The 11,200-nt window shown below is 38.0% G+C and overlaps 1 protein-coding gene across 1 annotated transcript; it reads right to left on the minus strand.

Annotated features, from left to right (window-relative positions):
• Positions 1-1,318: 1,318 nt before the first annotated feature.
• On the minus strand, positions 1,319-8,350 carry LOC107840710 (serine/threonine-protein kinase PBS1). Its single transcript, XM_016684604.2, has 8 exons — positions 7,848-8,350; positions 6,006-6,458; positions 4,830-5,201; positions 4,470-4,682; positions 3,441-3,812; positions 2,660-2,903; positions 2,437-2,584; positions 1,319-2,108 (listed from the first exon to the last, which is right to left on the minus strand). Exons 1-8 carry the CDS (start codon positions 7,888-7,890, stop codon positions 1,737-1,739), a joined length of 2,217 nt encoding a protein of 738 aa, XP_016540090.1. The 5' UTR covers positions 7,891-8,350; the 3' UTR covers positions 1,319-1,736.
• Positions 8,351-11,200: the final 2,850 nt, after the last annotated feature.

The following is an 11,200-nucleotide window of genomic DNA, read 5'->3' on the forward strand; positions in this document are numbered from 1 at the left end:
CACATATCCCTTTCTTATTTCAATTTTTCGCATTTTGATTCTTGTTTTCGACTAGGATCGTTATCAGTACCATTCCGGAGACGGCTGGGATATATGTTCTCCACTTTTAGAATAAAGGGTATATTTGTTGTAAATCATAAAGTCGAGGGGTATATTTGCCCCTCTACCCTAAATTAATTAATTCTCTGTGGACAATTAATATTAAATAACTACTTTTAGTAAGGTAAACAACTAATATAGAATGGAGGGAGTACTAAACTAAGTTATTATATTGGGTATAAACCCTTGAAGGGCATATTAAGGAGAGAACAAAGGGGTTTTCTCAAAGGCAAAGGGTCTATGTGCTCGAGAGGTAATTCAATGAAATCAGATCAACATCTGGAGTTCCTCTGAAGGACGTTCGAAAGAGTCATTATCCAAAATAGTCACCTCATCTGGAGGGGTTTGGAAGGAAAATAAGGACAAGAAGACAAAGTGTCAGATGTGCCAGGTGCGCAGATGCATAGTGTACCAGCCTTGACCTCTGCAGAGAATATTGATTGGTACCTGCAACGGATATGACACTTGGAGTTACGTTATTGGGCACGATAGTATAGGGCCCGGAGAGAACTCCCCATTGGCTTAAGCCCATTACTATAGCTTATAAATAGTCACTCTTCATCATTTGTGAAGGATCTGAATTGTGATTCTAAACACTACAACACACTCTTCACTTGCTCAATAAGAATTTTTTTCCTCTTTACTTTACTTGTCTTGCCTTGTCCATCTAACATCCATAGCGCACTCGGTGGAGAAGCCCCACGACTCTCGAAAGACTTTACCTGGATCTCATTCAGTAGATCTATACTGGCTCACCTTTATTACTTGCTTTCATTACGTTTTCACTGCTTTACATGGTAAAAAGATGATCAACCCGTCATCAAACAGACTTAAAATAGTTCAATTTGATATGTGTGCTCTCAGTATTAGGCCTCATATAGATTCAATTGTACCAATTCCAGGATAAACAATTATCTTCACATATTAATAGCTTTTTGATGTCTTTGATCTCCAGAACTATCTCTAAGGAAAGTGTTGAACTTTCATCAATTAATAGCAAGGGAAAATTGTTTATTGAAAAGTAGCGTAGTTGTAGGTGATCCTTTCTCCTGATGTTAAAGCTAAAACAGCTTCCAGGTTCATGTCAGCTCCAAAACTCCCAGCACTGTGATAGTACTTTATTAGACACTTTGGAAGCACTTCAGGAAAAACATATGCTTCCATGAAATAAGAGTTCATAGTTTTACAAACTGAAAACACTTTCTTATTTGCACCCTTATCCAGTTGAATTTTGCCTTGCTAACCAGGATGGTGTGAGAAGAATCCATGATAAGTTACAGCGTCCATGAAAGTTATAAAATTTGAGGATGAAGACGAATTTACACAACAGGGGCAGGGCATCAGACAGTTTAAAGGAAACACTTGAAATTCAACTTTTATCCCACTTCAACTGAACCACTGCCATCAAATATCAACCGATACATATATACAGGCTCTCATCCAACAAGTAGAGAATGGCCATACAGGAAAATTGAACAGTGGGATCTCTACAAGGGATGAAAGAAACCAATAGATTGTCCAAAGCATTGGCTCCACTGTGCATGGTCTGTCTAGCTTCGGCAAACCCAGTTCAAATTTTACCGTTCTGCTGCATTATGATCGAAAGATCAGAGCTTTAGAAGGCCTTCCAACAATGTTCATCTTCCCTCATGAAGATCTTCGGAGAATACAGCTGCCCTAGATACGTCATTCTCGAAGACACTCAAACCAGAGTAAGGACCAGAAGAAAACATAGACGAGGTACCATCTGATTCAAAGGTTGTAGATGACTGCCTTAAGTTAGGTCGAGTGCCTGAATTTATAGTAGTATCCTGGTACTCAGTTACCCGCTGAACCATCTTGAGCGACTGAACCACTTCTCCCATTGTAGGCCGTTGGCTAGCTTCAGGAGCAACACAAGCTGCTGCAATTGTGCAAACCCGCACAAAATCCTCCTTTGGATACTTCCCCTCAACTCTTGGGTCAGCAAGTTCTTCCAAACGATCCTTGTCTCTAAGTATTGGTCTGGCCTGAAAACAAAATAGAGCCCTTTCTTTTTACAGCCTTTTTCAAGAAGAGTCAAAAACTAAGTAAATTTCTAATTTGTAAAGTAACCAAAAGGGGAACAAATGGAAACTTGAATTCTGAAGATTAGTAAATGCACAATTACACTTATATGCTATGTTGCTCGGACTCTTCAAAAATGTCGTCGGGTGCGTGTTGGATCCTCCAAAAATAGTGTATTTTTGTAGGATCCGACACCGGTGCGGCAACTTTTTTGGAGAGTCCGAGCAACTTAGCTTATACGATCTGAAGTAAAGGAGTAGTATAATAAAGTGCCAATGGCATGACACTTACCCAAGTGACAAGATTCTCCTGTCCTGACGGTTGTGCCATATCAACAGGCCTCCTTCCTGTCAACAGTTCAAGGAGGACAACCCCATAGCTGTACACATCACTTTTTACAAGTAGGTGCCCAGTCATGGCATATTCAGGGGCTACATACCTGCAAAACAGTGCTTCCCAAATTAGTCAATGTTATATATCTTAGAGAAGCATGTGTTAACAAATTAACACTAACCCAAATGTGCCCATAACACGAGTTGAGAGGTAATTTGCTTGGCCTTCCGGGGCCTGTTTGGCAAGGCCAAAATCAGCAACTTTAGCATGAAAGTTGTTCTCGAGCAATATATTTGATGCCTTAAAATCTCTATGGATAACACAAGGTTGAGAATCTTCGTGCAAGTATGCGAGTCCTCTCGCTGCATCAAGCGCAATTTTCATTCTTGTGTCCCAATCCAGCGGGCAGTTTAGTCCTAAGGGGCCTGCAGCAACAGAGTGCAACTGTTGAACTACATTTTTTTTAACAACGGTAACAAACGAAATAGTTGAACTACTACATAAGTTGAATTGGACACAACACTGATTTGCGACCACCTTATCTAGAAACTTAACAGCTAGAAAGAGGACACTTTTAACTGTTTGCTTAAAACTTCTAAACACCTCCTGGGCCCAAGACACACAAATTCATTTTTTATGAGAGATGGGACTTGAAGGATCTCTAAATACTCTAATACCGCATTACAGAATCTATATCCACTCCAAGTTTTAGGGGGATGGTAGAATAGCTCAGAAACATTGTAATGACTTTGGAGACTTTGTACAACATATGCAAGAACTCCTATTATCTGCATCTCCAATAGACAGGGCATGTAAGGATCACAGAACACGTTGATAGTTGGAGTTACCTTTCCTTTGTGTGACTTGTTACCAGATAAACAATTTACAAATTAAAATAGCAAGGCAGATGCTGTCTCTCTTTATTGTTAAGTTACAGAGGATAAAGTCAAAGAAAAACTTACCGTGAAGCCAAGCCTCTAAACTCCCATTTGAGACAAGCTCATAACACAGTAAGTTCTGTGAGAACTCACGACTGCTATAGTAACCAACAAGCTTCACAAGATTACGGTGATGCAGCCTACTCAGCATCTCAACCTCAACTAGAAACTCTTTATCTCCTTGTTGGCCTCCACTAGTAAGTCTTTTTATTGCAACAGCAGTACCATCACTAAGCACACCCTTGAAAACTCTGCCAAAGCCGCCCTCACCAAGTATACTAGATGGTGCAAAGTTGTTTGTAGCTTCTTTCAGTTCTTCATATGGAAGGAACCGTGTACTAGTTGGATGGGGAAATGATCCCTGAGCTGGAACAGCGTCCACACGCATTGGTTTTTCTATCAAGAAATTGAAATAAAAATGAGAGTTTTATAACGCTAGAGTGAGGTGGTGCAACAAGCAAAAAACAAAAACATCTCATTTATAGTTTCAGTATCGTGCATATAAAAACCCAATAAAAATATTTCTGGTTAGCAGATATATAGCTTCATGCAGTTCCATTTTCTTCATTATTATCAGCATTTAACGATATTTTGGTTCAAAGGAAACTTGTAGTCAGTTATAGCATTGTGGTGTTAAATAACACCAGTATTTTGGGTTTAGGCCACCGGTGTTTAAGTAGAATAACCATTTGAAGTAGTTCGTAGACAGGAAATTATGAGAGCTCAAGATGTCAATGCAACCCAAAGTTTTGCAGTTAGAGAGAACTCATAATAACATTACTTCTGAATGAAAGATCAAAGAGAGCCTTTTATGGACTTCTTTTCTGTGTCTTATTTAACCAGAAGTTAGAAGTATGCCACAGTAATTGATCAAGCTTCTACTAATCCTCAAGTAACACTAGTCCTAGTTAACAAGAGAGAGCCTTTCTCATCCTTATGGTTTCTTCTGTTCACTAATCCAAATTTCTGTTCCTATCTGGTGGAACTTTAGGAAGAAGACAGTCCAAATCCAGGATAGTTTCGCAAGTCCACGGAATTAACAGGATCACTCACCAACTTCTTTATGGGAGCCTTTCTTCTTTCCGTGATTAGATCCACAGAAATAAATAAAGAGTGTTGATATGATAGTGATGATTAAGATGCCAGCAACAATCCCAACAATAAGAATTAAACTCGGACGTTTCCCTTTGTCCGAAGACACTGCTACTGCAGGAGCTGAAGGCAGCTTTGGAGCTACCTCAACTGGTGAAAGAGCAGAACGAGGAGCTGCATATCAAAGAAAAGTTATTCAAGAAATATGAAAAGACCTTTGAATTGAGAGGTTGATAACAATCCCCGCCCCCACTTCCAATCAGCCTGTGCTAGAGAAAATTATCTGCACATCAGGTGTGAAATACAACCAGAAGCAAGTACCTTGTGATGAAATCGGTGGCTTAAACAAGGTAATGTTGAGCAATTGGTATCCACCCACTAGTGTTGGGTCTAGTTGGATCTTATGCATGGATAACGAAGCATTTATTGCAAAAGCTTCATCAGATGATAAGCCAACTCCCTTGTCTGGTGTGATATCCATGGATATATTTAGCTTTGAAAGATCAACCATGTAAAAGTTAATTAGCTCAATTTGAGACACCTTTAAACCTAATTGTGCAGCAAATTCATTTAGGAAAAGTTTCCAATTAGGATTTGATGAGACATTTAAGAGAAGAAGGTCGATCTTTAATGGGTAAACACATTGGCAGTCCTGGCTTCCTCGTTTGAGCACCATATCTTGTCCACAACAGTCTGCAAAAATGAGAGGAAAAATAAAGAATGTTCTTAAAGGTGGAGATACATCTTCACTTGGGAAGGGAAAAAAGCGATAACTTCACCGACACATTATAAGGAGATAGGTTTTGATTCTTACATATGTTTGAACTAGCCACACCAAAGTATAGTTAGCTAATGAGTCATAAATAAGTATGACCTGTAAGTTCTACCAGTGGGAATATATCTGAAATATCACCCTTGTGGTGGGGCCCCTCCCGGACACCGCGTATAGCGGTAGCTTTAGTGAACCGGGCTGCCCTTTTTGTAACTTGGATAGTCAACTAGTTTCTTTTGATTTCTTAATCACAATTTCAGTATTTTTAAGCTGATTATGGTTTCAAAACCAAGAGGATTGATTTTGGAAACAAAATACTAGTGTTGTTTGGGTATAAAACCATTTTGGAAACCAGTGATCGTCTTTGGAAATCAACGTTTCCAAACAAAACCAACAACAGATTCTGGTTTCTCAACATTAAACTATATTCTCTTTTTCATTCAGGTTCTTGCATTTCAGTATCGAATACCTATTAGATTCATCACCCGTCCCCGTCCCCAACTCCCTACTTCTTATGTGATTCCTGCTTATCAAGATTCCCTTCCCTATATATTATAATGTATAACCCCAAAACTATGACCCTCGTATCTATTACTGTCTGCTTCCCACCCACCCCCACCCCCCAATCCTCTCAGTCTTCTTTGTGAGAATGGCGGATATAGGACATAGATATGCTAGGACGCAGCAGATCTTCAGCCAAATTCATTAAGAAGAACGATTCTTACTGGAAGTGTGAGGAGAAAGTGGTGGCTGAGCCAAACCAGCGGGTAGAGTACTAGGACTGGATTGTGAAGGGGAAATCTCTGTCGAATGTGGAGGTGCAAGGCCAGCACCAGGAGGCACCACTCCATTTTTCTTCATTGAGGGCTTCGATAAGCTGGAACTGGAAGGAGGGTGCGCAGCAGTTACTAAAGGACCATAATCAGGAGGCTGCGCTGGAGCTAGACCAAGCCATGGTGCACCATGAGGAAAATGTTTCTTATGCTGCCTATGAAAAGCAGGTACATTCGCCGGCAGGGGCAGATCAGGCATGCCAGGTGCTTCAACAGGTTTGTTGACTGGAGAAACAGGCTGTTGCTCAAATGGCTTATCAGGCAACTCCGCATTAGTGATGCACACGACATAAAATAAAATGGTTAAATGCTTTAAATTCAAAGATTGGCCCCCATCTGATACCCCTGAAATTCATATTAACAATAAGTTAGATTAATGAAGTTAGCACCAAGATAACTGAATAATGAGCAGAGATTGCAGCAGAAATAGCATCAATACAACAAAATAAGACCTATCAGGGATCAAATAGTCGAGTTGGTCACAATAAATTACTCCATTTTAACTTTAAGTGTTTGCATCTAAAAGGAAGAAATTAATGGTCATCACAAATATCCTCAAGAGAGAGAGAGAGAGAGAGAGAGAGAGAGAGAGAGAGAGAGAGAAAGGTGACAAATGGAGATGCCCCCACTAAAGTGAGTACGTGGTGGATGAGAAATAAGTAAAGAAAATTACCGCAAATTAGTACCTTGCACAATCCATTGTGGTTCCCGATAAATCTACAAATACATAGCCCTAAATATGTCTGTTTGTCACAATAAGAATGAATATGCAACAATGTCCTAGTCTTCTCCAAGGAATCACATTATTTAAACCTTCAATTCTATGAGGTAACACTGTTTTGAAATTAAGAAGTAACTAATTTTGCATCACTTTTTCATACTAAAATCAAGGATACCCTTAACAGTAAAACCAACATCAAGATAATGTTGATTGTTGGGTGTGTAAAAATTATATGCAGTAGATATTCACTTTGTATACATTTTCCAATTTACATATGTTATTCAATTTCAAAGACGAGATAAGTAATTAGTATTGAGGGATACACTTGTAAATGTGTAAATAAGTAAGGTGTGTGTAATGTACTAACAGATTAGTTAATTTGTTAAGAGGGGAATTAAGTTGAGCAGTTTAGTTCCTTGATTGCAGCATAATAAACAAAGGGGGACTAGAAAATTGGGGATTATTGTGAAATAATATCAACATCTCTCCTTCTCTAGCTTCTTCTCTTTATTTTTCGCGGCAATGCTTGTGCAGGAGCCATTCCTTTTCTTGATTCCTTAAGAGATTTGCGACAGTTCAGGCATTAGTATTCCAAACTATGACCACCTACTGATTTTCCTCCAAATCTGCTCCCACAGGTAATTTCTTTTTGCACATTAGCACACACAAATATATCGAGATTTTTCTTATTTCGCGTTAATTTTCTCATTTTACTATTTTAGAAACGGAGTGCTATTCTTCATTGCCAGCTCCTCACAACTCAAAGAAGATATACTAGATTCCAATTACTATTTTCAGCTAAAAAGAAAGCAGCAGATCACCTCCCCTCAACCTTTCAGCTGCAATTTCCTAGTAATTAACCCTAAACGAACCAACTAAATCAGCAACAAACAACAAAATTTGATCCAAAAGGCATCACTAAACAGTTCCCATTGCACAATTTACATGAATATACTACCGCAGCAAGCAACAAGGACACACTAGAAAAACCTAAAAAAGCAAAAAGAACTCACTAGCAAAACGGGGAAAGAACAGTAGCTTTGCCAAGTCCAACATCACTATTCGGATCTGAAGAAATTGAAGACGCCAACAGCTAGATCGAAAAAGCAGTAGAGCAGAACAACAACAACACTAGGAGCAAAAACAACTTGCATCAGCAATAAAATGAGTAACCAAAAACCCAAACAACGAAATCCTCAATAAATAAACTTCACTTCTGGAAGTTTCCTTCGCCATTTTTGGGCTTTCTACAGCTAGAGAGAACTCACTAGGGTGAGGTGGGGTGGGGGGAGTAGTAGGGGTGGGGGTACTTGTTGTTGGCTTCACTCTCTGTTTAGTATAATGAAAGCTTTAGTTCCATTTTTGTACTTTTTCTTTTGATGGAGTTGTCGGTATCTGTGACGACTTTGTTCAACTTTTAACGTGCTACATTGATAGCAAAATCTTACCATAACGGTAAGTAAGGAACTATATCATAGACAATTTTGTCATTATTTGAAGTGTGTTTTAATTAATTATTTGATTTTCTTTAAGGACAATTTATATCAACTATCGTGATCATTCTCATAATTTGGATTGCCAAAAATGGACTAATGCCTTTAATCATGTAATTTCTTTCCTAAAAATGTCAAACTTTTGTTGGAGTTTTAACCCAAAAATTAAAATGTATTATTATATTTTTATATATATAAATCAAACATATATTATTCTTTTAATTTATAGTATGACAGATTTTTTGTTAGATCCTACAAGACTCTAGAAATTATCATAAAATGCTAGTGAAATTGATTATGTATACTCAAATAAGTTGGGACTTAAATTAGAAGAGGCTTGTGACTTGAAGTCTTTACATTTAAAAAAGAAAAGGAATAAATTTATTTACTAATAATTGATAGAAAGAATATACTTTTTTTTTTGGTTAAAACGAGATTTTATTTAATACTAATATGCATCATACAAAGTTGCGAACAAGTACTCTGATAGAGATTGTCCATAACTACTATCAATACAAGCATTAGTTGTCACGGGTCTACTAGACCCTTTAAAAGAAGTTCCTTGTCTATTTCAATAGTCCTACAAACAAGGGAGGAACTGTCTATTCCTCAAAAAGCTAAATTGTTTCCTTCCTTCTACCCGCTTTAGCTAGTATATCCGCAGCTTTGTTAAATGTCCTTCCCTCATGGCAAACCAATGGGTTCCCCAGCTCCTGAAGAAGATTCTTGCACAAGGTGAGTACATTGTTATCTGATTCTAACTCGTTAGTGCATAATGAAGCTAGTGATTGAGAGTCAGTGACAATACATAATTTTTCGCAATTCATTTGAATAGCCAATCTCAGGCCAAAATTCAGTGTTGTTGCTCCAGCCTCAAGAGGAGAGTTCACACTAATCCTAGCAAGAAAATCTTTTATCCAGTTCCCTTTGTTATCGTGGAGTACCCCTACCGCTCCCCCTTTCCTAGTTTTATAGTCAAAGGAGCCATCAATGTTTAGCTTCCACCCTTCAGCTGGGGGTATATAACCTCAGTTAGTAATATGCATGGTATAGCTATGAGTACTAGTTAGTACATGGAATTTCAAGGCCCTGTCATAGGACAAGTTTGTTGGAATTGGTATATTTTTTTTGTTGAATAAATTATTATTCTGGTTAGCCGAATATTCCAAAGGTAGAATGGAAAGACTTTACTCCAAAGTAGGTACCTTCCAATTCTTATGTTTTTCATCTTTTTGAGGCTATCTAGCCAATCTTTAGTGGGTAAGTGCTTTAGAGATTCTAGAACGAAAGTTAGATTAGTATTGTCCCAGAATTGGAGTGCTCTTGGGCATTCTCTAAAGATATGATCTATGGTTTCCATTTCGTTGCAGTGGTTACAACAGGATCCTACGTCTATGCCTATATGGTTTAAGTATTCAGTTGTCGGGAGTCTTTTGTGGTAACACAATCAAATAAAGAACTTAATTTTATTAGGGCACTTCATTTTCCATATCTATTTATTAGAGCTAATTGTTTTAGATGAACAGAAATTCTTAGTAAGAATGTGATGATAAGTTAAACCAGTAGAGAACCTACCTTCAGGCGTTAAGAAGCATCGGTACTTATCTCTTAAGGTGGACTTTTCAAGTATAAGAGTCACAAGGAAAGTGTCGGCGATGTCCTTTGGGAGGTCATACCCTATGAAGCTAACGTCACACTTCTCATTATTAATGAGGCTATCAATAGTTAAATTTTCCTCTCCCAAGTTCAAAGGAGTATGAATTAAATTCAGAAGGGGCTTTTTGAAGGACGACCAAGTATCCTTCCATACACTAATGTGTTTCTCGTTGCCTAGCTCCCAGTTCGAGCACTCTATACAACCCTCCATCCTTCCATGACATTTTTCCATGTATTGCTACTGGTTTTGGCAGTGTACGTACTTCATCAAGCCATTTATTACTGACGTATTTGCTTAAGAGAACTGAAGCCCAGAAAGAATTGGGTTTATTGAATATTCTCCATGCCAACTTCGCATGGAGTGTTTTATTTCTAGTTTTAGCTTTTTGAAGAACCAAGTCACCCATGTCTTTAGGTTTTACTAAGATGTCCCATCCCACAAGGTGCAGTTTCTTAGTGGTATCATTGGTGCCCCAGATAAAATTACGTTGGATTTTATCGATCTGGGGAGACTATTGAGACAAGCTTTGTCTAGGGTGGTACGACCAATAATATTAAAAAAATTAGCTATCCAACCCAAAAGTCTTTTCTCGAGGTTATCGATAACAAATTGAAAATCCCTGGCTCTAGACTTAGCATTAAGAATAGGAAACCTTAGATATTTTTCAAAACTTGAACAGAGTTGATATTAAGGATAGAGGTTATATCACCCTCCGTAGTATAATCACAATTGTTAGAAAAAATAATTTTTGATTTTCCATAGTTAATACTTTGACCAGACCAGCAACAAAAGTTCGTAAGGGTATTTTTGATATTTATGCAGCTATTTCTTTCAGTTGTTGACATCAGTACTAGGTCATCAGTAAAGAATAGGTGGGATAGGTACAGTCCTGTTCTGCTAATTTTTATGGGGTCTTACATACTAGCATTAAGGTCATGGTTTATGTTATGGGCCAGGACTTCCATGCAAAGAATAAAAATGTACAGCGATATGGGATCTCCTTGACGTAACCCTCTAGAGGGGCTGAAAAAAATCAATCCTCGTACTATTGACTAGAACTGCTACAGAGCTAGTACAAATACATAACATGATAAGATTTATGATATTCAATGAAAAGTTAAAGTAATGCAACTTGTGCCTAATGAAAGACCATTCTAGTTTATCAAATGTCTTTTTTAAGTCTATTTTCATAATGACATTGCCCTTTTTCCCTTTC

Source organism: Capsicum annuum, chromosome 1 (genome assembly GCF_002878395.1).
Source record: "Capsicum annuum cultivar UCD-10X-F1 chromosome 1, UCD10Xv1.1, whole genome shotgun sequence".
NCBI lineage: Eukaryota > Viridiplantae > Streptophyta > Magnoliopsida > Solanales > Solanaceae > Capsicum > Capsicum annuum.